The 27532-nt window shown below is 42.8% G+C and overlaps 1 protein-coding gene across 16 annotated transcripts in view; it reads right to left on the minus strand.

The window, feature by feature from the left end:
• Positions 1–128: 128 nt before the first annotated feature.
• Positions 129–27532, minus strand: part of nrxn1a (neurexin 1a) — a 66862-nt gene continuing 39458 nt past the window's right edge. For 4 of the 16 annotated variants that reach the window (XM_063482804.1, XM_063482801.1, XM_063482800.1 and 1 more), the window contains 11 exons: positions 25142–25345; positions 20585–20707; positions 19872–20253; positions 19293–19483; positions 18126–18299; positions 16804–16923; positions 15769–15950; positions 13389–13560; positions 11017–11327; positions 3654–3732; positions 129–2844 (listed from right to left, as the gene is read on the minus strand). In XM_063482804.1, coding sequence (XP_063338874.1) covers positions 2543–2844; positions 3654–3732; positions 11017–11327; positions 13389–13560; positions 15769–15950; positions 16804–16923; positions 18126–18299; positions 19293–19483; positions 19872–20253; positions 20585–20707; positions 25142–25345 — 2240 coding nt within the window. In that variant the 3' untranslated portion in view covers positions 129–2542. Of the gene's footprint in view, positions 2845–3653; positions 3733–5930; positions 6264–11016; positions 11328–12373; positions 12464–13388; positions 13561–15768; positions 15951–16803; positions 16924–17809; positions 17837–18125; positions 18300–19292; positions 19484–19871; positions 20254–20584; positions 20708–23631; positions 23659–25141; positions 25346–27532 lie in introns of those variants that run through there. The other 12 variants (XM_063482793.1, XM_063482789.1, XM_063482788.1 and 9 more) reach the window with 7 other exon arrangements.

Here is a 27532-nt window from a genome sequence, read left to right on the forward strand (position 1 = left end):
CTTTTTGACTTGTGTTAATTAGACAGTCATCCGATATCATCATAGCTGAGGGGGGTGCGATAATAGGCGCTTTAATGATGTCCGCAGGCAGATGGGAAGTGAAAAACAAACACGCAAAAAGCTCACTTGGGTAATATTTTATTTACTCATTAATCTTCAAAACTATTTTTCATAATAAATTTCCACTTTATGTTCATCAAAGAACCGTAACAATAAAAATAAAAGTAAATACTGTAGAAAAATTGTACATATAGAAAATAAACATGGTTAATGAACACCTAGATGTAGAATAATCCAACTGGTTGAGACGCCTCCTATGTTTTCAGATGGCAACACAACAGAGATAGAGGTAAAAGAAAGCAACAGACATGGAGGAGAGGGAGACGTAGTAAACGAGAGGGAAACACGAAAGAGGCAGGTCAAAAAGGCCAGTTAAGGATGGCGAGAATAAGGGGAGATGTTAAGTTAATTTTGACATTTATACTTTGAAATCTCACACACAGTCTGTTTCATGTCCTTCCTTGCCCTGGTCTGTTTTGCATGCATCCGACTGGTTAGTTACATTGCTTGGAAGAACTGGAGGGGCTTGTTCATGTCATGGCACTGTTTGTATCTCGTGGGGCTACACTTATTGAGCTGCAGAGGACTCAGACACTGCAAAAAGTCCATAAACAGATAATTCGCCATTGCCCATGGGAAACCCATCCGTCTGTCCCGTATTGGGACATGTCACGAGTATTGATTAATCTGTCAACCAACAGCAATGAATACATGAGGACGCAAAGAGAAAGAGAGAAAAGGGAGAGCCAATGAAATCAAAGCAACTCAAGTTGTCGTATAGCCAATGGCATCAAGAACTGGACTTTTCTATCTATTAGCAACACATGGTAACATTTACTTTGTTATGTTTTTCTTTTCCTCAGCTGGTTTTTGCTATAAAAGGTGGTTGGTTAGCGCAGGTATAGTGGGCGTGACCTGCAAGACATCAGGCTAGGAAACAGGACGTGGCCTGTCGTGGGGCGCACGTGTCCGACGGCAACCCACGACATCCCCCTCCTCCTTTCCCACCTGCAGACAAACCTACCACCTTTGGACTTAGTGGGACACGCCACCACTCCACAGCACAGCTCGGGCATGCAGCACACTCGAGATGGTCACGCTTTGCTGATGAAGATTTGATCTGAGAGTCGATTTGGCGACTGAAATCATTGTTGTATCCCACAGACTGAAAAACCATTTGAAGTGCGTACTCAGAAATATTTCAAGCCGAGGTGGTGAGTTTATGATGGTGGTGCGTCACGATGTAACCTCTGGAGTTTCAACGCGGTATAAATCACACGGAGTAAGATAATTCACGTGCAATAAGATCCCCCCCCTCCCTTCCCCAGAGTCTATACTGCCCAAATGTTCCTCATATTCATCATTATCGTTGCCATAACAGTTATCATTATGAGCGTTGTCTTTTTCACCAATGTCTTCTTGTATAGTCTTCAGTGTCAGTCATGAAGATATGCTGCGCTTTTAGCATTGCAGGTAAGTGTATGTCTGCATGTGTAGATCCTTTTTAATTTTACCATGTGTGTGTTTGTATGTAGTCTATGTACGTATGTGTGTGTGCAAGACACCACAGTCACGCATGACTGGTGTCCTTAGGTAGCATCTGAAGTCTCCTGTCCAGGAAAACATCTTTCAGTTTTTCACTGATTACACTGTTTTGTGATTTTCAGGGTGCCATAAAACAGCAGCGCTGCAGCGTAACAACCACAGCCCATCCGTTATATTAATGGTGCACCAACCCTGCCGCTGCCTATCCACTCGCAACTCACTGTCTCTCTTTGGCTACACCCTGAATTCCTGCCGTGCTGTCTGGGGGTAGACTTGGACCATTGGTGTGCTTGTTTCCTCAGCATCCTCATTGCTTCTTCTAGCCCCGTCTGCTAACAGGGAGGAAGGCCAAGAAGCTTGGAAGAGAGACACTTGGTGCTTGTCTTGGTGCTTTTACATCTTTGTTCTGGTGCTCTGCCTCTCACGCAAACACTCTGTCTGCCATGTGCTTCACTTAAAGTCTTCCTTGACCTCTCTTAGTCCAACTGAAGAGGTCCAACTGTGGCAGGGGAGTCTCTTTTTTTTTTCTTATCAGGCTGACCCAAAATGGTTCTTAACTGGGAGTTGAACTGGTGCTTTCTAAATCATTTGGAATGGTGTTAATGTTCATAAAAGAAGCCTCTCACAGAGGCTCTGCTCATTGGTAAATACTGTACAGTAAGGGCTCATGCCCTCAGGCCAGTCTGTGTGTGTATGTTTGTGCTTGAGTGTGTGTGTGTGTGTGTGTGTGTGCCTGGGCTTGTTTGTGTGCATGTTTGTGCTTGCCAGCATGTGTGCAGGTGTGATTATTGGGGAGTAAACATTAAGATCAGCATGTCTATGTCATGTGTGTTTGTGTGTATTTTTTTCTTTTTGAGAATATATCTATTTATGTACATATACCGTTATATATATAAAGGTGTATGCGTATATGTCTGTGTTTAAGAAGTCATCCGCCTCAGACATAGTACTCCTTGTCTTTGTTCTTCTTGTTTTTAGAGATCTTGGCGATGCCCAGCGGCTTGTCCTTAGCGCTGCCGTTGGGCTGTGTGGCTGAGTTGCTGATGTAGTTGCGGCTCTCGTCCACGTGGTAGGAGCCTTCGTCGCGGTTGCGATACTTGTACATGGCGTAGAGAAGGATGAGGATGCAGAGGGCAGCGGCTGCTACAATGCCCACCACCATGCCCGTAGTGCTGCTGCTCTCCCGCACCACCTCAGACGGACCCGGGAACATCTTCACCTCTGGCAGGGGAGGGCGGGCTGTGAGGGGAGAGAGGAGGAAATTGATGTTATATGATGGTTTAGTTTATACATTATTAATTTAGATTGCCTGCGATGATGGTGGGAGGAGAACTGGAAGACACAATGCATCATGGTGATGAATTATTTGACAAGCGTTTTGCATAATGCTACACGCTGGCAAGGGAAAGCTACAGCTTAGAGCCAAAGCTGTTTACATATCATCACATAATGCGTAAACAGATTACAGTACACATCGCTTAGAGGAGGATCCAGAGCACAGGTGCACGTTATATCAGGTTTTATTACATACTTCTGACACTTTACAACAGCCAGAGAGGGCTGCAGTATGGTGAGATTTCACACCATATTAAATGATTTATAATGCAAGAATTTAAATATCAAATTTTGTGGCCGTCCAGAGACAAGGGGATGGAAAAGAAAAGGTGAAGGAGGGGGAAGTAAATAAAATGGGATATATAAAAATGAAATTTTAATGACAAAGAGCAGGATACAGATGGGAAGATAGGAAGAGATGGAGAGTGTTAGGTAATGCCTGAGGGTGGAAACCTGAGCGCAAATAAAAAATTAACCGGAGAGCATAAAAATGGGTAGCAGTGTGAGTGGAGGACGTAAAACAGGTAGGAAGCATTGTTTTTTCTCTCCAAGGGCCACACACTGAGCATGTATATTGATAACTAATCTTTTTTTTTTAACTTATTGGATGTTGACGGCCACACATAGAGGGCCTGGGGGATGTATTTTGCCCATGAGTGACATAAAAGCTGCATAAAGGCAGTTTCACATGTATATTCGTTAATGTTTCTCACCTGAACTGGGGTCACAGGGGTCAATGTCTTCATCATCGCTTGGGCACTCAGCTGATGCCACCAGCAGGTCGTCTGTCGACTGAGGAGAGAAGATGGAGAAAAATTGGCAAACGTGTCCACACACACACACACACACACAGACACACACACACACACACACACACACACACACACACACACACACACACACACACACACACATTCATATACATAAAAACTCATGATTGTCACCATTTCTAAGACAGAAACAGTCAGTTCCCCACACCCCTTCTGTTTATTTCCTGTATATGTGAGCACACAGCACCAATCTTGCGCCCACCCGTTTTCAGTTGACCATAAACACTTCTGCCTGTTACAGCCCCCAGCAATGGCAGGCGGCCAAAACCTGAGTGCCAAGGAGAAAAGAAGAAAGAAGAGGGAGAAGAGAAACACTGAATCCCTTTAAAACCACAAGGAGACTGCTTAGTTATTATCTAGTACTGTCTCAACCCTCCCCATCCTTTGTTCTCTTCTGGTCTTTCTATCTGCATTCTGCCATCTCCATCTGATACTGGCAAATGCTCATACGTGAGGCTGAGGACAAAAATAAAACCAGCCTTCATTAGATATCTGCTAAGCGTTTGATAGTTCATTTAAATCTCTTTTATTCAAAACCTCTCCACGAGCACCATGTTGATTTTCTACTTATAGCCCACCTCTAACCTACACCAATCCACTAACACACTCAACGACCGCTCCTTTTCCATGCCTTGCTCCCTCTCAATGGAAAAGGCGCCCTTTTTCCTCTCAGTCCCTGCTCCTCTTGTTGCCATGGCAACTCTAAGTTCAGGCTGTTAGAAATGATGGGGAATAAAAAAAGAGGAAAGAAAAGGGAGTGTGCACCCTCAGCGGGGACCTGTGCGTTGATTTGCAGTTCCAGCCAGAGTGCGAGGAGAAGGGAGAGAAAAGAGGGAGGGAGTTAAAGATAGATGGATGGATAAAAGGAATTTCAGGTGGAGGCTATTGGGGAGAAAGAAAGAGAAAAGAAGACAGGAGAGGAGGAGGAGGACTTCAAAGTGCTGCGGTCTTTACTTAACACGGTGCTAATGTGCTCCGCATATTCATGAACTACTGTTAAACATCGCCCGCCTTGACGCTTCGGCATGAGAGATATTAAATGTGTGAGCGTGTGTGTGCATGCGTGTGTGTGCTTTAACCACACTGGGTGCTCAGTGCCAGCATTAAATTAAAATTGGATTGTGATGCATTGCAGTGGATGTTAGTAACCCACGGAATAAAAGAGAGGCGAGAGAGCAGCGGAGCTAAAAAAGAGAGAAGAGCAACAGAGGTGGAAACTAAAGTGGAGGAGAAATCTAAACCAAATCAAAGCGCTGAGATGTCTAAGTTAGGACAAGAATAGCAAACGGAAACTCATTAAACTGCCATTAAACCTCGCAGTCTCTTCTTCTTGTAGGAGCACAGTTGGTGTGAGTAGCGGAGATGTGAGCCCTCTGAAAAAGCCTGCACTGGCCTTGTATGTTGTTAGTCCTTACAAGTCTGCTGTAGTCCAGTTTGGCCTAAAAGTTACATTAGGTTACTGATGCTTGACTCGTTCTCTTTCCTCAGCTGCCTTTCCAATCAGTTCTGCCCACTGGACTGTCAAATGCTGCTAGGGTGAGCTTAGCCTCTGGAATCCAGCCAGTCAATAAACCCTCTGTGCCTTTGCCAGGATTCAAATAGCACATGAACCAATCAGGCCGCAGGAAACACACCACCCCTGACACCTGTCGCCGATCAATTTTGAGCCACGGTGCTTGATGATTGATTCAAAGACACCTATGTGCCCTCCGCAGGCACCTGATTTGAATCCTGACTTCAGCTAAAACAAAAGCCGAGGAGCACATTTTTACAATGTCCCTCCTCTGATCTGTGACATCACCTTGTCAGCTGACCACCCCATTCAAAGGGAGGGTGTCAATTGGAGTATTGATCCACTTATCGCAAGGGAGGCAGTGAACACAAGAGAAAAATGGGGACATGCCAAACACAACTTAAATCGCATTGATTACCCACAGAAGTTCATAGAAAATCTGCCAGAGCAAGTGTATGCCCGAGGATCCTCCGCCCCTCTGCCTCACCCTCCTTCTTTGTTCCCATCTTTTCACAGTCTATCAATAGAGCATGCTGACATAATAATGGACACAGATGAACACTGATAGGGAGGAAAAAATAGATACAGGTGGACAAAGCGAGCGTGACAAGAAGAATATCTGCATGCTTAAAGAGTAAAATCTCTACCTGAGCCGCCGAACAGTGCCAACGACCATCCATGCCTCCCTGACTGCCTAGTTCACACATAGTAGCTGCACTCAGTCCTCACACTCTCTTGCAGAAGATTCAACAGCTTGTCTGCTACTTTCACAACTGGAAATCACACACACATGTACTCACACAAACTCTATGACAGCCAAACATGCTCCATTGGTCTAGTTCTATTTAAACACATCTACACAGACACGCGAGCATACACCAGATCAGGCTGAAGTTGGCAGGCTGATGAAGAGATCCTGACGAGAGAGGAGAGGAGCTAGCTCCACTACTGCAGATGGTGAGATAGACTCATACACCGCCTGCATTAACAGCCTATCACTGGAGCTCAACCACAGACAGGGAGGGAGGGGGGAAGGAGAAGAGGAGGGGGGGGGGGGTGGGTGACGAGTAAATATGGAAAGATATGAAGGGAGAGAAAGAGCAAAGGGAAAGCGAAAATAACCGAGGGAAGAAGGAGAAAGTATCACCAGAAGATCGATAACAAGTAGAAGAAAGGCAAGATGGAGACGAAGATGTGAAAGATGTATAGATAGCGATGCAGGCAGGGAGAAAAAAAAACAGACGGGGAAAGAGGAGAGGAGCGAGCAAGGCATGAGACGTAGAAGTGCCTGGGTCAGCTGATTCCTGTAGCCAATTGAGCAGAGCTCCGAGCCTCGAGTTTCTTCCATCAGTCTTCCCATCAAACACAGGTACACACAAACACATGAATGCGCGCAAACACACATCCACCGGCAGACAGGGAACATCAAAACCAAACTCGAGCTCTGTGACTCAGCGCAGCCTCTAGCATAAACACTCACACAAACTCTCCCTCTCTTCTCCTCGCTGGTGCTCAGCTGTCATGCATTATTAATCCCTTCCACTTTTCAACACGCAAAAAAAAAAAAAAACCCACGAAAAAAGCCTCGACACAGTGTGGACGTCAGGAGGAAGCACATAACATATTCTTACTGCACAAAGCACTGACGGCAGGAGCAAACCCATGGGGTAACTTAGGCAGATCCACTCAGAGACACACGCAAACTTGAGGCGTGTGCGAGAAACCGACAAATTGCTCGGACCCATTGCACCTTTGTAAGACATCTCTCACTGCCCCTCCTCTGATGCAACGTGCTGCAATACAACTTATTGTTCCCGATCCACCTGAGTGTTTGCGCGCGCGCGTGTGTGGATTCAATGTTTTATGTGTGTCTTGGTTAAGGCCAGATTGGTTGCCAGGCAACACTAGGCAGCCTCAATAGCAAAGCTGTACATTCTTCTTAAACAAGACAAACACACATACGCACAAAAATAGAGTTTGGGGGGCAACTGGAGTGATTTGACTTGCACAGACGAGCAAACGCACGCGCTGCGGTATATCGAACATATAGTGGGTCTGACCCACTTCTCATGCTGACTGCACTGCATAGCTCCACATCCCAGATTCAGCACTCACATCAGTAAATCACAGGCGCAGGAACAGTTCGCTTAAATCACATACACATTGAGAGATTGAGCAGTGAAGAGTGTGAAAAGAAAGGCCCTGTGACAGCACTGTCACTCTGCAGCACTATCCCTCCAGCTCTCATATCCATTATTGATGCCTGAGGCTTAGCTCACAGCTCTCTGCGTTCTATTATTTATGTCTGAAACAGCTGGCGGTTTATACACAGAGGAGCTAGTCTCTGTGGGAGACTGGCTGGGAGAGAAAGAAAGCAAGCAGCGGGTAGTGGGGCTCACTATCTCCATGGCAACTTGTATCACTTAGAAAAAAAAAAATAAAATCTTTTTTTTCAGTGCTGCTGGCGCACAGTTTTATAACACAGGAGAACTGCAGCACACAGACGCCCACTAAGAGCCTGATAACATCTCTGTAGTGATCTGAACAATAGAGCGAAAGCGTCTGCGGTGTACCTGCTCACAATATATCCTCTGACATTAGCATGGACTCTTCAGCTGCTGCCGCTATAAAAATGCCACAATAACAATTATGTGTTTCTATTGTACCATTTGCATCAGTTTACATATTATGGGAAAGCTATTACATCCTCCACTGGCACAAACAATTCTCCTGCAGTAATTTAGAAGGGAGGGACCACTTAGCAGTGAATTTGCCATCTAGTCTATTTCTGTGATTGTGCTGGAGCAAAAAGTGAGCCTTCTGTCCATTAAAAACAAACAAACAGTGCTGCAGGGCAAAAAACCCCCTATTAATCACCTAATATAATTAGGAAAAGTGCCTACGGCATTTCCTGGAGCAAAAGCTATGTTTTTTTTAAAGATATTGGACTTTTCAGTTTTGTGACATTATTTCCTCTATTTGCGGATATATAACTCTAAATAAATTTTGCATATATTCCAAGAGCCGCAATCATAGACCCTATACAAAGATGGACATAGCCTGCAGGTCTGAAAACTACATTCTTTGTAATGAACAGCAGGTGGCGACTAACTTGGTTGCACTGATTTAAATTAATTTATGGCCTCAGTGAACATTTGATGAATTTATGTTGTAAACTGCTTGTCAAAAGTTTCATTTAATACATGTTTTTTTTTTAAATTAGCTCATATTTAGAGTAAAAAGACAGTAACACAGACTCATTTAAATAGACAATTCTTCAATCCCCTCCTTTCACTCCTGAGGTAGATGGCTGCCTCTTCCTGAGCCTGTTTCTGCATGAGGTCTCTTCCTGTTGAAAGGGAGTTCTTCCTTCCTGCTATTGCCAAGTGCTGCTCATAGGGTTCGACTGGGTTTTGGCGTTTTATGTCTAATCTACCTTGCAATTGTTGCTGTTAAATAGCACTACAGAATATCATATCTTGCAGTGCCAAGGATAGCCAACATGCTCAAATCAAAGTTTTAAAATGGGAAACTCCAGGGTGATATCACAGTGACTATGTCCAACTTTTATATACAGTCTGTGGCTGCAGCAGACTTATAGATGATAAGACTTGTTCAGACTTTGATCCCCTTTAAAGTCAGGTGAAAGACTTTGATGCTGGAATATCCTAATGCCCAAGGGGCCTAAGGAGCTGACGCTGTAATTATAATATTTACCATCTGAGTTTTATCTGGAAACTTTTTTGTGCTATACACCCTGTCAGATTACTGCTGTGCATGAGAAAAATACCTATTTTTTTCAGTTCTCATCTGCCTTTGAGTAGCCCTTGAGGAGTCATCATTGTCCACCTTGTGCTTCTAGTTAATTTTAGTTTCAATCTACAATGGGTAATGCACGCCCTAACAGGACAATCTATAGCAGGCAGAAGGGAGGTAATGAGGCACAAATACTTTAATATTTCAGGTATTTATACTTTACTTGTCTATTTTTTTAAATAGGCTCATTACTTCATATTTAACACATTTGAAAGAAGATATCACCTCACATCAGAGCACACCTTCAAACACCAAAATGATATGAGTCACAATGGAGGGAATAACCCAAAAAAGACAACCCTATGGGTGTATCCATCATCAGGGCTTATTGCATACAAATAGATGAAATTTATAATAATTTATGCATCATTTATAGTCTATACTCACTAATCTCGTAAGACTAGTCGTGATTGTAGTACTTCTAGCTAGCACTACGAAAGCGGAGAATAAAGGAAGTAACTTTTGTTTTGGGGGTTTTTTAAGTGGCAATTCATTTCAAACGCAACATTTCTATCAGCTCAACAAATATCAGCCAACAAACAAAATGTTTGTGTGCAGTTTGTCAGACAGTGTGTCTGCTAGCTAACAGTACAGCTACTGTATTTCACTCAGAGATGGAGAAAGATGTGAGAAAGACAGGATGGGAGAGGAAGAAAAGAGGTTATATTTGAAGGTAAGGACAGATCAGTAATATCTGACAACCTGAAAGGCTTCAAGCTTCAACGTTCTGCAAAACAAACTGACGTATATCCAACGTTGTATTATTCAAAGGTTGTATGAAAATACTCAGCTGTTTAGTGTAGGATAAAAAGTTTAGCTTACTGTAATGTGGTGAATGTAAAGCACTGTGTTGGATTGGTGCACAGTGGCTTGGTGTTCTTGGGCAGTGTTAGCTTACATAAAGGGTAGCAGAGATTAATTTGAATTTTAGCTGATGATGCTTAGAATTATTCACTAAAGTTCAGTCTCCATCTAACTGTATACTGTCTTGTATAAAGACAGCACAAACAGTATGCTGTCAGTGTAGGGGATGGCAATCAGTCAAGATAGCTTGTTGAATATATCTGCTTACATCATGTTGAATTCATTTGTGAAAACCCACAAAGAGCAGTCAACCTCAGCACAACAGCAGCAGCAGCCGCACAGGTCAGCTGATGACAGCCTGTACATTAAGAAAGTCTCCTGGAGCTCCAATTTAAACCCTGACTGTACACATTTTTCTGTTTGGGTATGGAGACAAAGTCAAAAAAGTCTGCATTCCTATATACTAATATTATTTTAATATTATATTAATATAGCACTTAGCTTTGCACAAAAATAGCTTGTAGAAACGTTGTCCAAAGAGCTACTTTTCAGAGGCTCTACCTTTTACAGACATTAAAGAATGTCTGTATTTTTGCCATCTTTGATAATAGTACGCTAAATATGGAACTGAAGGCAGGAGGAAAAGAGGATGACCACAGAGAAGATTAATGGATGTAGTGAGGAAGAGGACATACTGAAGGTTGGTGTGAAAGGGGATGATGCTAGGGATAGGGTGAGATGAAATAAGAAGTCAAAAGTAGAAGAAATCTGACGTATTATCCAGTGCTTCTTATTATTATGTGAAACACTGCATATGAAACGTGGTCCATGAGTAAACTGAGCGGAGCTCTGAGCGGAGTATAAAACAATTCCACTTTTCCTGTTATATCTTTCCATCCTTGATTAGTGGGCTGCAGCATGCTAATCCTCTTACTGAGTGCTAAAAGAAAGTTATCAAAGCAAATTACCACTTTTTAATTACCTATTGCCACACGAAAGGAAGATATCTGAGGAATTACATTCGAACAGCAGATCTTTATGTGACCACACAGATTGGATTTAATAGGTTTTCCTCGCATGAGGTGACAAAGAAAAGCTTGATGGTGCTCTGACCTGCGGTGTTCCACCCTGCTTCCTGTTAGTGGCTGTGGTGGTTGTGATGTCACTGATGGACGGGGCGGAGTCTGAACGGTTGCCTCCGGCCGCAGCGCTGGACTGCGGGGTGATCGAGGAGGATGGCATATCGCCGACAAGACGCGCGCTCCCCTCCACTTTGATGTGGGGGTGCCCCTCAGCGGCCATGTTGAGGATGCGGAGGCCGTTATAGTAAAGGCCAGCCAGCTGTCCCTGGAACATGGCTGCACCTCGCTCGCCTCCACCAACGCGCACTGTTGTCTGGCTGTTGAAGATGGTCAACTGGCGGCCTACGCAGACACACACAAACACCCGCAACCAAACACACATAGAAAAAAGGTGGACAGGCGCACGCAAATACAGCCACACGCACACACACACACATTCCAGTGGTCACATACGTGCGTACATACACACAAAGTAAGTGTTACACAATCCACCACCCCAAAGCCATGGTGAGAGGATGGGATAGATTATGCATGGCAGAGTAAATCGAAGCCGTGGAGAACTGTGGAGAAGGCTGAGGCTGAGAGAGATAAGAGTGAGAACGGAGAACCGGAGAAGGAGAAGGGGGTGAAGAGACTGAGAAGTTGACGAGGAGGATGAAGAGGCAAAGAACAGAAGGAGGAGGAAGAGTGAGCAGATGAGAGGAGTCAGAGGGCCCCGAGAAGACGGGGCTGACAGATGGTTGCTATGGTGATGGCTGTGCGGCACGACATTGTATTTGAAGGAGCGACAGACAGGCAGACAGAGAGACAGAGATCTAGAGAACTGTTGTCACAGCCCTATGAAGCATGCACAGGTTATAAGCTCTAGCACTGCTCACTGTTAAAGGGACTAGAGTCTAATTTAAGGAGCTCTGCTGAAGTTTAGGAGGAAAACTTTTACATTTTTTCAAAAAGAATTGCTCTATTAGTCATTTCAAATTTACATAATTCTTACATGGCACAATACTTTGCATGTACTTTAATTTGATTACAAATTTTTTTTCAACATATAATCTTTAGTAAAATGCTTTATCGTTTACAATTTGATAGGAAACAAAATTATTTAATAAAGCATCTTTTATCAGTACTTCTTTTCTATTTTCTGATTTATTCACATTTAAATCTCTCCATCGTCCCTTTAACCTGATATTATCAGATACACACTAACAAGATACGTTCACAGGCACTACAGTTTACACAGTATTACACACTACAGCTGCCCAACTTTTAAATACTTAGTTATGGATTTAGATTTTTAGATGTTAGTTGATGGTGCACAATAAGTCAACTGTCTTCAAATTGTATTTTTTAAGCTGAAAGTTTTAAGGAATTTTAATCAGGGTTTTTACCTTTGTCGAGTAGCCAATCGTCAACTACTCGACCGAGCCGATAGGGGATTCGCTGTCTGGCGATGGCCAGGCGCTCGTTATCAATGTTGCCTTTAATTTAGAGATGAAAACACAGTAGTAATTACGCACATCCAAACTTGGTACAGGAGCTGGATACAAAAAGAACAGCAATGAAAAGAAAGTAATGGTCTGCTCATTGTTGGCATGTCACTGTGTTAAGGTCAGCTTGAAGAGAAGAGGAGCTGAATTCACTACATTTCCACCGAGCGGACTCTTACTCTCTGTTCATTGGGTTTAATTTAAAGAGACATTTCAGGGGTTAACATCTGCAAGAGCACAGGGAAATAATGTTACAGCTGTCACATACTGCCTATATGACTGACTGAGTTTAGTGTTACATACTCACACACACCTCACAACAACTAGCATTTAGCATTTTGGCTATGAGCTACATAAAGCCTCATTGTGTTAAAGACTACTAACTAAGATTACCACTTTAAATATAAAACCCAACAAATATAAAAACAAATACTATACTCAACAAAATACACTTTTTTCTTTTTCTTATTTTTTACTCTAGTTAAACATTTATCTCCAAATATGACATGTTTTTAAATTATTATTTGACCAAAAATGCACCAGCTGTTATTATTTTCTTTTATGGTGAGAAAAAACAACTGTATTGAATATTTTCATAAATTACCTTTAACACTATTTAACAGGCCTAACATAACATAGCTGGCTAGTATACAAGCTATTGTAAAAACTACCTCATTTTATGGTTTAAAAAGTCATGTTTCATGTCAGATCACACATATTTCATTTCAAACACAATAACATAAAACAAAGCTGCAATTATATGTCTCAACCTCAGTGTTTGAATATAAACATTGAAAGAAAACACTGATTAGAAAGTGAGTTGAATTGGACTAAAGTATAGCTGGCGCTGCCCCCAGGACAGGCAGTGGTGTGATGAGTCAGAGGGTTGGGCCTATACGTGCGGGGCAGGGCCTACCTGAGGGATAACGCTCTATGACCGGCAGGTCGTCCAGCTGGAGGGTCGCATTGCCACCACTGCGGGTGAACCGAATTACGTGGTACTTCCCGTCGTTGACAAACTTGGAGCTCTCCTCGATGTTGATATCGTCAGTGCCGACATTAAACACTACTCTAATGTTGCCTTTGTCCTGAGGAGGAGGAGAGGTATGACAACATTTTATCAGATGTGTAAAGGTCAGGATATTACCAGTTTCATGTCTTTTGGGTATGCACAGCAGAGTATGTGTGACCAAGTATTTGTGTATTAAATGGTGTAAAAGGACCTGATAAGTTTGACCAAAAACCAATAGTTGAAAGCAGACAAACAAAGGGGTGGACAATGAAAACCAACAACTAAGTATGGTGAATTTAAGTACTTGGCCCATGCCTGCTTAACCAGCAGCTGCAACTGATTCAAATAACTTCAACTGTCTAGGTTTACTCAGAATGATAAAACTATTTAATCAATGCTGAGATAGAGCTGGGCTTTGGGTAGATGACCTTTGAGCCTGGATCAAAATCTGCTCAGGTTAGTGACAAGTTATGCTTCATCTTGGATCAGTAAAGGAATCAGTCTTTCGCATTCCAGTCATAGTCTAGACAAAAGTGTCACACATTATGGCCCGGGAAAAACTCCAATTCGGCCCAGTGGACAGTTTTGGAGGAGGATATACATTTTGGACTTTTAACTGTATTTTCATAAGTTTCACACTTTTTCCTAATGATTAAGACCACGGACATTTATACTATAGTAACAGATTAACAATTAAATGACAGAAAATTTCCTGTTTTTTCACTATTGACAATAATAATTTATGTTTTGTTTTTTTGTTCGTTTTTACAGTGAGTCAGGAGTTAAAAAAGATAACTTTTTTGTAAATTAACAAAACCTTTCCAACTTTTTCTGTAATTCTACACATCCTTCCATTTACTACAGCTGAATTTCTTTATCCTGTAGAAAGATTGAGACATACTGTTGCACTTCTTTTTTTATATTAAGATATCTCAGGGCTTAAATGTGTAATTAAAGTTATTTACACTAACATAAAGCCTAGTTAAAATCGACATGAGCCATATGTGGTCCTCAATGTATAATGACATCAGTTTCCTGCCAAAATAAGGTTGTTTTATATTCTAAAATATACCAATGATTACATAAAATAACAGCTATAGCAATCATGGGTGGCTTATTTTAATGATCGTAACAGTGCTATTTTCATAGTCCTATTTGAGCAAACAAATACTTCAAACTGAAACTGCTCAGTGATATTTCACGATTTTCTGATATTTTACGGTGCAACAAATAAAAGCTCGATTGTGAGGACGTGAAATCTTGTGAAGGTGTTATCAACCATCGTAGAGATAAATGTGAGAATTTATTTTAGGAGGTATTGCTCACCACTTGTCAAGTACCCACTGCTGGGATGTTTAATAATGTCCATGTGCCTGTTATGACTGTACACGTGAAAGTTTATGAGAGCTTGCTGGGACAAGGTTGATGACTGAGGGCACCAAGACCCTCAGTAAAATACACAGCTGAATGCAGTTTTGTTGGCCTTAATTTATACTTAATTATCATTTTAAGAGAACATGTTGTGCTTTTTCTTATTTTCTGTCCTATACATACTGCTAGAATAGTTCACGGTCATAAACATGGCCTAAGTTTCAAATAATGAAGTCAGGCTATGAACAAGGAATCCTCATGATCCCAAAGCTAAAGCTTCATACTGCTCTTAACACTCAGCTAAAGAGAGTTTTTCCTGCTTTTATGGGGGATATCCCTGATATAGCCATCTCAGACAGGTGGCTCTCCAAACCTTCTGTTTGTGAGAGAGCCAATCAGAAGAAAGTTGACTTAAAGAGAGAACATTACCAGATTGTTGGTTGAACTGAGGTACTTCATAGAAGCCTTCTATAATACAAATAAGGAGCTGGAAATTAGTATATTAGGTCCATTTTATGCATGATCACTAATTTTTACACTAAAAATCAATTAATGTAATTATGCAGCCAGGAATCAATAAACAAATAGCTTCTGTTACTGGAAGGGAGGAATAAACGTGTCCAATTCTTTCATAGTGGGATATAATTTCCTTATGAGAATTCATAACAAGTCTTTTTGGTTTAACCAAGGAAAATACACAATCTGTAAAGGTTTTGCCATAATTACATGTGTCATTTGGAGTGGTGGACCATCGTATTATGATGAAGAGTGAATACTGTTAATAGATATTGAATGCACACAGTTCTAATTACAAGTGTGGTCACTGTAGCAATAGCTGACTAAATGAATACAAACAAGAAATATTATATGAGAATGATAAATCACATAACCCTTGACAAATTGTTGTACTTACTATCTGCAGCTGAAGGTAGTCTCCCAGGCCGGATGCGCTGTCCACCCGAAGCAGAATGGCATGTTTCTGTTGAGTGCTGAACCCGAGGGCAAGCCGGTCAGCCCTGGTGCTGGGACGCTCATTAGGGGGCCATGTGTAAATCACCAAGCCTCCATCACGGCCAAAGATATAAGTGGTTCCAGCTGGTCGACACAGATAAAAAAAATGTAATTACAGGTAAATCTGTATGTTGTGATGGTGTTATCTGCCATCACAGGTTGACCACTCCAGCTGGTAAATCTATGTTTTGCTAAATCTTTTAAACACAAGGAGCATATTGGAAAATAATAACAAAAAACTTAAAATGTCACAGCTGACTGGCCTTTTCTATTCTGACAAGTCCTTCTCCAGGCTGTTTCCCAAATTACTTATCACCATTACTGCAGGAGGCTGACTGTATAAGTGACTCAACCAAATAACAAATCATATAATTGTTTGACTCATAGGGTGACTTAAAAACCAACATATATCTCTCTTCTAAGGTTCTGGAGGATGAATTAATGTTTAGAGCTAGAGAGCATGGAGACATTTTTAATCTAATGTTACACATACACACGCTATAGAACAGCCAGTTGAGGGATTGGTATTTTTGTACAATATCAAAATCAACAGTTGACAGTGCCCTCCTGTGGAGGCTGAGAAAAAAGGCACAAGATGATGCTGTGATTTGGTGTTTCAAAGCAAATCATCCGACTGCAGCATTTTCACATCTGCAGTTCTGCACCACAGTGAAGATTTGATTAGGTTTATTTCTTGCAGTTTAGAGAGTCAGCCGCTGTGATTCACCTAACTCGGTTAAATCAGATAACAAACCTGCTAACAAAAGGCAAATGCATGATTAAACCAGCATGATCCAAATGCTGGTAGATAACGTTTTTCAAGTTGGTATCTACTTTGAATACAGCAGATAACAAACTCTACACTTGAGCTGTCTGCACCACCAAAAAAGCTGTAATCCCCCTGGGCCTGAGAAAGACCATAAAAGCAAAGACTCACCATCGTTGCACAGTGGCCCGGCGTATGAAGTCATGCTGCAGTCACAGGTGAAGCCCTCCCACTGCTGCAAACAAACTCCCTGATTTGAGCAGGAGTCTTCTTGGCAGGTAGTGCTGGGACCTGCAGTGACAGATGTGGTTGGGTGGAAGGGTGCAAAAGTTAGGGAAATAGAAAAAGACACATAGATTTGGTTTTGTGTGGAGCCCAATGTGTTTACAACATTATTAGAGTACAGTGTGGTTATTTTTAAACTGCATTTCCTTGAAAAACTTTGCAGTTTCAAATGGTTGAATAGGCTTTTTGTGCTGTAATGACGTTATTATTAGTAGTATTAGTCAGACTAGGATGTTGTGGAAAGGCTCCCATTCTTTAGCTTTACACTAACAGAATCCAGTATAAACACGAATGAACCTAAAGTGTGTTATTCAGTGAAAAGAGCCAAATGTGGAGAGCATGCAGGTGGTGAGGTTAAATGAATGGGGGGAGGACAGGAGGGGGAATTAAACATAAGAGAGCAGAGTTATGTTTCATCTCAATACTCTTCCTTGAGCAGTCGGTCACCATTCTCTTCCTGCTTCATGCTAAACGACTCAGGAGGAGGAGAATGTCAAAGCGCTAAACTTAACTCTCCTTCGTTGCCCTCAACACAAGGCAAGGAGGAAAGAGTGTGACATGATTCACAAATGGAGTATTGAAGTTGAGGTTAGGAGTCAGTAGGAGGGGTTAGAGAGCATGCTGCAAGGTGGTGGAGCTGTGGTCGACTCAAGTCAAGCAGTGGTAATGTTGCTACTGTGATGAAATCACTACGGTGGCTAGGAGAGGATAGGTCTCCTCTGACCTTTGACTCTGGATCACTGGGATCCACACAACACTGGACACCACTGGGTAGTTTTAAACACACGCGCACACACACGCGCGCACACGCACACACACACGCGCGCACACACATTTCCTCAGCATCACACACACACAAGTGTCTCTTACATGCTCGCACAAAGCGATATACCTTGCAAGTCAGCTTTCATCAATGTAACTTTTGTCAGCCAAACAAAAAAGCAAACAAGCAAATTAAGTTAGATGGTTAGTCAATGCACACAGATGCCTGTGAACTACTGAAAGAGTGGATCAGAGAGAGAAAACACAATGTGCAGAAAGACTGAGGAGGAGATGAAAAGAAAGAGAGTAAAGTTTACATCTAACAGGCCAGGAGCTGGGTTAGTGGGTTATGCTAATAACAGAGAGCATGATTTAAATGAAAACTGAAAGAAAAAGCAGTTGGGACACGGGGCTGGAGCAGATCTGCCGTTTTGTCTGCACCTCACCTTCACAGCCCCTCTCCACTTGTCCCATGGTTGCCAAGGCATCAGCCAAAAGGTCCGGGAGCCGTCCGTTTAGATCGACTGTTGCTAAGCAACCCTGAAATCCCTCACGGGAGTGGACGAGCTTAGGCAGGTCTCGGTACATCTCTTTGGAAACGCCCCCGATGTACAGATCACCTGTCGAGGAGCAATATAGTGAATGGCAGCTTCACAAAGCAAACATGAACTGTCTAGTTTTGCATGACTGCATCAATAATTTAATTGCAATAAATTATAAATTACTTTATGAACTAATTGATCTAATCACATAGCAGTTTTATCACAAGTTCAGTGAGCTCAGCCGAATATCTTCAGTTAGTCAGTTAGTTATATATAGTATCAATTTAATTTAGCTTGATAAATTACACTAGGTTAATTGTTTTTGCATGTTTTTACCCTTTAATTTTTTTTTTATATAAGTGTTTAATTGCTTTCTTAATTAGAGTTAGAATAATAAAAGACACTACTCTCATATCTGTATGGTAATAAGTAGCTACCTCCAGAAGCTGGTTCGGGCAGATTACTGGATCTGCACTGCCTCATGTACACGAAACATAACTCTCCTCACATCATATACCAAACACACCCTCCCAATTTGGCAGTCTATTTAAGCTACAAAATTTCTTACCTCTCCCTCTGACATGTCAGTGCCACTACTGCCCTACATCACTGTCTGCTGTTTGCAATCCCTTCACCATCCCAGCATCTACCTGTAGACTCCGGGGGGATGTTTACTCATCACTTCCCAATTTTATATTTAACATATTCAATGGGAGTGATGAGCTCAGAGAGTGTCTGCCAAGCTGCATGCTGCTGCTGTAACAAATCAGTTTAAACGTGAGCTGTCTGACTGAACTTTGTTTACTACAAAGGCTGGAAACAGGGAGATACGGCTAACCTGGTTCTGCTCAAGGTAACAACACCTCCAACTTCACTGACTCAGAAGTAGTCTGGCACACAACCTCCCCAAAAAACAGCTAGTTTGTGTTTAAAACAAAAAGAGGTGTGCATATTACGGTATACGCTCTCATTAATAATGCAAAGAATTTTATCTGATTAAGGTCAGATTAAGATAATTAAGATTTATCTCAGTTTCTGTATCTAACTTTGAATGCCTTTATTTTTGCGTACCCTTTAGGTCAAGGTTCTTGGCACCCATGGTGGTCTGTGTGGTGACTTTGGTGTCAATCTTGACTGTGTGGAGATTGTTAGTGTCTCTGGATATGTGCACATTGTGCCAGTGGTTGTCATTAAGAGGACTGTTAGAGTTGCCCTTAATCAGGTGTGCTCCGTTGCCCAAGTCAGAGATGTAGTGAAGGTAGCTAGAGAAGGAAAAAGAAAAAGAGAGGGGATTAAATAACTGAGAAGTGAAAAGGGAAATTAATCGTACTTGTGATGAAGAACAACACAGGGTCATCCGCTCCGGGGCATTATTATCTGTCTTTTAGAAGCTTAATTACAAGAATAAAAAAAAGAGCTGCGTGACTTGTGCATTTTTCATATCGTACACTTAACAGCCCATTTCAACCTTAAAGTCAAGAAATTTTCTTTTCTTATTCATCAAGGACGATCTTAATACTAAATTATAAATTTCTGCAGGACAAACATTAACATGAACAAGCAAAACTGCCTTTTATGAGTAATATTTGATATTTTATTTGACGATGACTGACTTAAGGTAAATCACACACAACTTATTGTCCAGCTCACCCTTTAACCAGCTCTACCACTATGAAGTCATTGCCGTCTCCTCTGTTGAAGAGGATAAGACCGTCTGGGGACGTCGTCTTGAACTGCATGAAGAGATGCATGGAGTAATAGGCCTGCAGCGTGGGCAGGGTGACAAAACTGGAGCGGGATCGGAAGGTGACGGGGTCGGCCACAATGCTCTTATAACCGATAACAGCATTGAGCTCGCAGTAGTCAATGTCGCCGTTCTTGCACAGGTCAATGTAGGGCATGCCGTTCAGCGTCAGGCCCTGAAGGTGGCCGATGAAATTGGAGGGCACGGCAGGCATGAAGCGTTTCTCGGTCACAATGCCCGTCTCCACATTATGGAACTCCAGCTGGGTGTGGTCACCCGCCATCTGACCTGGTGGCGGGGTAAACTTAAGAGGTGAGGGCTTTGGAAAGGTGGGTTTCAGGTGGAACTGTTCAACACTAAAACTAAAACTATTATTTATTCAACATCCTCACTATGAATAAAAGACAGACTAATACTAAAGTAGACACTATCATGACCACAATCACAATTCAGTATGATTGCTTTCACTTACACAGGTACAGATGCTCTCTAAAAAAGAAATAAACCCCTTAATGTTCAATACAGAATTCAAGTGGATGTCTACACTCCAACTTAAGACCTGGAAAGAGTGTCATTTTATGGGGAGAAAAAAAAATATAAGTCAGGCTGCTGCGGTTACCTTCAGCAGGCTGCAGGTCGTCCACGGTGAGTTTGAGGCTCTTGCCACGCCGGACTACCCTCACCGTGTGCCACTCATTATCATTGAGGCTTGACCCAGCAAAGATGGTCTCTGGGCCTTTACCTACACATAGCCCAGAGCACCATTAACATATTGCATAGAGATGAGGAGAGAGACAGAAAGAGAAACAGATACAGAGAAAGAACCAGAAGAAGAGAGCCAGGTAGTTTGAGTAAAAAATTAAGGACAGAAACTGAGAAAATGGAAGCTAATAGTAGCAGGGGAAGGACCCATTCATACCCTGGGGAGACAAACACCTCAGTGTTAACACACTCTTTCCAGACAAACAGACATACAGACAGACAAGCTTCTTTGCAGATTTACAAGAGAGACAGATGACGTGACACAGACAGACAGAAGGATTAACATAAATGGATGTTGGGGGTGTCTAAGACTGGAGACTGTGAGTCACAACATGCCCACGCTGAGACAATCCATCTGTGGACAGATCGCACCGCCATGACGTTCTCCTACAACCCACACATGCACAGACAGCAAATTCAGACCCCCTTGACCACCCAACAGCCCTCTCGCCTCCACACTTATACTTGTTCAGGTGCCTGAATGTAGGATATTTGCTTATGCAATGCTGCAGTCAGCCTCATGGTGGCACTAGACACACAGTGGAACATCAGAGTGCTCTCCAAGGTGCTGATGTGCTGCAGAATGAAAGAAGCTGAGCTGTCCTCTCGTGATGTCTCTCTCTCTCTTTGCTCATCTACCAGCTCATATCTTCACATAGTTGACTGCACACATTTGACAGGCTGACTGTTCCCCAATCCTCAGTGTCCCCTTGCTTCTACTCTTTACAAGCACCCCACCAACCTTGAGCGCAACTCCCACTACCTCCCAACACACACACGCATACACTTACACATACTCCCCTTCCCTCTACTTGCTTTGAGAGTCTGCTTACAGTGACCTATAGGCGGTAATGACGGGGGAGGTGAGAAGTAAACTGACCCGAACGAATTCTGCTGCAGAAAATGTCAAGCATGCCGACATCAATCACGGAGGCACACAGGCAGACACATTCGGTCCCACACAGTCACACACACACATGAACACAGGTAGAGAGGTAAAGAAATGTGGATGTACAGGCTGCCGACACGCAAACATAATTAAGTCAATCAAAATGGATGTGGTGTGAAATGTGTGTGTGTGTGCAATTGTGAAGCTAAAAGAGTGTGTTGGTGCGCTCGGAGAGCACAGAGGGTTCCCCTGAGGAGACTCAGCTGTGCTCTGGGCATGAGCATCTCATCCTGTTACCATGGATCATTGCCTTGCACTGAGTGAGGGAAAGAGTATGTGCATGTATGTGCGAGTTTATCATGTGTGTATGTGTGGATTTTTTGAGTAGTAACTGAATACTCAAAAAACAAGCAGACTGATGTGACAGTGAAGCAGTGATCTGTGTTAACCTGGGAGGGAGAGACAAATGTACCCACACACACACACACACACACACACACACACACACACACACACACACACACACACACACACACACACACACACACACACACACACAGAAACACACACGCACCTATTCTGGGTCAGCGTTAAAAGGCCATTCAGTGAGTTACTAGTGAAGGCTGTGGCGGTCAGCAAACAGCCTGTGAGGTTAAAGCAAAAGATGAGAAATGACTCAAACAAAAAAAAAAATAAGGGAGGCTGATTGTTGCTTGGAAAATACAATTCAAGCCAAATGACATGTGAGAGATTATAAAAGCAGGACAATGAAAACAAAACGGAAAAAAAAAGTGTTTCATATTTCATTAGCTCCAAATAACAAATGGCTTTTCTGAAGGATAAGTCTCAAATCTCTCCCATGCCGAGGCTTTTATTTGACTGCTGAGTGGACTATTTCAGTGGCGCCTGCCTGTTAAATACATTTTTCCCCCTTCCCCCTTGAATATCATATGTATAATTTATTGTATGCACACAGTGCGCCAGAAAAGTGGCTGCCTACTGAAATGTTCATTGAGACAACCGGTCTAAAATTGGCCAGCAGACATGCGGAATAGCAACAGTGCTGTGTGGCTAGTAGGGTTTCTATGGCAACAGCAGTCGTCCATTTCACCACCTCTTTGCCGTCACAGAGCATCCGCTTCTTTCGCTCTCTCTCACTCTCCTGCTTTCTCTGTGGTCGTGACAGAGAGAAACTCCACGTGAGGGAATTAAACTTCATCAGGGATTCAGCTCCACTCACAGCAGCATGAACAGGAACACACACTAAAGAAAACACACACACACACAGACACACAGATGGGCAATGAAAAGACTACAGAATGCAAAGGCACTCACACAAGCACACACGCCAAAACCCACTAAATGAAACACTACCCAAAAATCCCTCATGTACAGTTTAGAGAGAAACAACAAGCAAACAAAGAAAACAACCCGACAGACGTTGGGATGAAGGTGCGACAGAGAGAAACAGAGGGATAACACGTCTTTTGTCTCCGGCATGAAGGAGAAGTAATTAGCCTGAAGCTCTGAGTTGTATTCATACACCAGCTTCCACTCTCTACTTCCGTACCTCTTATTTATCAGCACACCTAATTTTACTTAAACACCTCATGCCCGGGTTTCTTCTTCTCCTCTTTCTTTTATTTTCTCCTTCCTTCAACCCCCACCATCCTCTCTCATTCTCTCTCTCTGCCATCGATCCCTCTTTGCTAAAATGGCCGACCTGGAAAACCCTGGCCCTCAGCAAAAATCGCACCTCTCCTGCAGTGTAGCTGAACATCGCACGCATACGTGCACCTCCCCCGTCAAACACATACACACATGCACACACACATATCTGCACATAGACAAATGGTACAAAAATATGTTGAAAGAAGATTAAATGAACTGACATGATACACAGCGTGAAAAACAGCCACACACATTTATAAAAGCACATACACACAACGGCGCACACACGTTCTGAGGAGGTAGAGGAAAGGGGGGGGAGTTAGGTGAGATGGAGGATCACTTACTGGCTGTACAGTTTATCCTGATACAGTCTGGAGGGAGAGCAGAGCAGAGGGTTAATGCTGCACACATACACATACTCTCCACGCCCTGGGGATGCACACATCGACACACCCTGCATGCATATACAAACACGCACACAATGCTGAGAAAACACACGCCCCTCGTTTGTCACAGGACCACAAGCTGGACCTGGACGATGTGCAGCAAATGCAGTTTCTTCGATTTTTATTTTGTAGCCAATAAAAGGAAAAATCTGGATAAAGACTGATGGATTTTTACCTTGAACACAATAAAGAGAGCGGTGTGTCACAGCATGACTGGTGTGCTCATTGGCTGCTCTGGCCTGAGCGACAGCTTCAGTCACCAATAAAAAGCGTGGGTAGACTGTGATGGGTTATGTGTGTCAGTTTTGTCTAACGACTCTGAACACATCCCATAATTTTTGTCGCCTATCCAGAGCGCGAATCTCCGCAAATGGTTGGAAGATTCAGCCCCTGTACCTTTTTTAAAAAAAAACCCCATGATGCCTTGGTGTGTCGAGTGGCGTCAACCACAGAAAAGACGTGGCTGCAGACAACCAGAGACCAACACATGCACCCCTCTGTAAGGATGTGTGTGTTAGCATGTAAATGAATTCACGTGAAAGTGTGTGACTGTGTAAAAAATGAGGCTGAAAAAGTGCTTAGCAGTTATCTCAGGCTGCGAAATGTGCAAAGTATTCATGTGCGTGTGCGTTTGTGTTGTTTGTTGAAGGTGTTGGGGATGCACAGGTCTGCTGGGAGTGAGCAGAGAATGCAGCTTGAGGCTTGACCCTCTGTTCAACACAAAACCAATAACCTTTAGCTGTTTATATTTGCATGTGTGCATGTAATCTGTGCAACGTATCTGCTGAAGCAGTGAAATCCATCTCTTGGATGCTTTAGATTGTGCATACTTACAGCAAAATTAGCTGAAATATTTATCGGAATTACTGAGAATTTTAATTTAAAAGGGACCTCTCATGCTCATTTCCAGCTATATATTTTTAGCCTCGGACTCTGGTGCTCTACTTTTCCATTACTCTAGGTAGTGAATGAGTTTTGCATGATTCACATTTCAAATTTGTGTTCCTTTATCTAATACTCAACTTTTGCCCAGTCCCCCAGTTTACCCATTTCCCGAAACAATCCATTTTAACTCTCTTCTCCTTCTCTTCAAAAAAAACTTTCTTTTGATTGGCTGCCCTTCACAAACAGAAGCAGTCAGTTAGGGCTTCTGTGCTCACACTAGAGTGGTGTGCCATAACGGTGAGCACCAAATTTTGACCATTGCAACAGTATATATGTATATATGACAGAAAATAAGAAAAGCATAATAGGTCTCCTTTGAGTTTACCGGGACGAAAAGCTATTAATCAACAGTTAATGACATTTCTATGCAAGAAATTGCCAAGAGGCCAGTATCAGCTGCATTCCCATGACAGGTAATTAAAGTAATGCTTGAGATTCTATGAGTTTGTGAGCATCTGTGTACCTAGGTTGACAGTGAGTCGGACACGGGCCCCATCCAGCTCCAAACGAAGGGTATCTGCGGAATTACGGGAAGTGGTTGCCATGAGAACGCCATAGGCCCGCTGGGAGCGAAAGCGTAGCGAGACGTCCTCCGCCTCGGTGTGCATCACCACAGGCAACTGCACCTTCATAAACTTACTGCCGTCGTACGACAGGATAGTTGCATCTGCACATGATCCACAGAGAGAGAGAGAGAGAGAGAAAGAGAGATATGGAGAAGGAAGAGAGAGATGACGACAGAGGAGGGTGAGGTGGGTAGAAAGAGAAAAAAGGAGGATGATTGACAAGGAAAAAACACATGAGGTGGGTGGAGGGAAAGGCAATCTGACGCTGAATGAATCAGATTTAAACATGACAAAGTATGTTACTGCGTGGTTACACTTTTGCTGGTTCCCCCGCCAATACATGTTGAAAACCTTCTTTCTACAAAATGATCCCATCGCTTTCCACTCTTAATTCATCATCACTCCCTCCGCCTTTGAGAGGAGTATGTAAAAATAGCCGCAGCTGGTTGGCTGGCCCTATTATCCGGTTCAATCAGAATGCATGGTGTTGAATGTGTTAGCCACCGTCACTGACATCTCAGACCCTGGAGTCATAATGTAACAAGCTCAGGTGAACCTGCTTTAATGTCTTTTGCATACTCATTTACATATTCATAATCTTCTCTCCCTGCTTCCTGCTGGGGCCAATCCCCGACTGCTAAACTGTTTACCTCTGAGGACCCTATTTTTTATTGGCCAATTACATACACAGCTAAACACACTCTCCATGCCTCTGTCTTTATCTCTCCTCCTTCTTTCCTTCTTCTTATATCTCTCCACTCCATTCCTCCTTTGCCTTCTCTCCCCTTTTCACTCTCCCTGTTTCTGTGGGAGAAGGTTTGAGCCAAGGCAAAAACAAGAGAACAGGAAGAGAGGAAGGCGTCATGAATACTGATGAGCCGAGAAGGAGGGAAAGAGAGAGATAGTGTGCGTGTGTGTGCGTGCATGTCAGAATAAGTGAGTGAATTTAAGTGTGAACAGAGAGGGGTTTAGTAAAGTGAGAGTGGGGCTGGGGGGGTGGGGGGAGCAAGAAAGAGAGAAAGGAGGATGGGGAAAGGGAGAGAAGCTCCTGGCTAAAATGCAAATGAACCCTCATTAACTTGAGGAAAAAAAGAAGGTGGTTGGCCTGTTATATCACACATAACATAACTAACAGCCACACATACACCCGCCCCTGCGCACACACACACATGAACACGTTTCTGATAAGGGAGACAGCTGACTAAATTTTCCTCATCACAGCACCTGACTCACTACCAGGCAAACAGAGGATAGAGGGTTGGTGAGAAGAAAAGTATGGAAGCCCGTTCATGCTGGGGAAAGAAAAAGACTGACGATACAATGCACGCTGGCTGTGTCACATACTGTTGCATCATTTGACGCCTGTAGCACGCACCAGATGGACCATACAAACAGAATAAGTAAAGGATAAGACCAGCCACATTCTGCATTTTTTCTTCTCATGTCAACGATCCCCTGAAAATCCCAAAATCAGATCTCGGCTTATCTCTCAATGCCTTCTAACTTTCTTACCCTCATTTCCAACTTGATTTGTTCTTGCAAAGCTGTTAAGTAAAAAACATGTCAGGCTACTTTAAGTTACTTTGTCGACACATCCAACACAAGGTATTGGGATCAGGATATCTACATCACTGGGATTCAAGCACTTGTACTCTAATACTAATATGAACTAAACTATCTGCAACTAAGCTGAAACACCCCTCCCAAAACAAACAAACAAAAAAAAAAAACAAGCAAAAACAAAAAACAAAACAAAACATTTCAATAAATAAAAACCAGGCTAAACATCTGCTAACATTTGCACAGTGGTCACAATGTAACAATAAAAATATAATAGCCACTATTTGACACAGGGTTCACACACACTCACGCACACCGCCCTAGCAGCAGGGTGATGTGAGTATCAACCCCTGTTAACATTTAAAAAAGCACAATTTATCCTAGAAAATCTTGACATGTCATCTTTTTGACTGAAAAGTAATAATTCTTAGCCATAAATTCAAATTCGTCATTTTACTACTCCCATTATACTCGCCATTAAAATGTGTCATTAAAAAATAAAAGTCATCTCGGAGCCAGAGCGTGGCGAGCATCTTCGTTCATTAATGAAGAGAGAGGGAACAAAGGAGTGAGAGAGAGAGAGAGAACGAGGGAGGGGAAAAAGGGAGGGAGACACCGCAGGTAGAAGGCATAAACATGGCCAATCACTCTCTCCATCTGCTTCTCCATCTGGGCTTCCTTTAATCCACTGAACCACCAGTTAGTGACCCCTCAGTGCACACAGAGTG

The sequence above is a fragment of the Pelmatolapia mariae genome, linkage group LG8, assembly GCF_036321145.2.
Source record: "Pelmatolapia mariae isolate MD_Pm_ZW linkage group LG8, Pm_UMD_F_2, whole genome shotgun sequence".
Taxonomy (NCBI): Eukaryota; Metazoa; Chordata; class Actinopteri; order Cichliformes; family Cichlidae; genus Pelmatolapia; species Pelmatolapia mariae.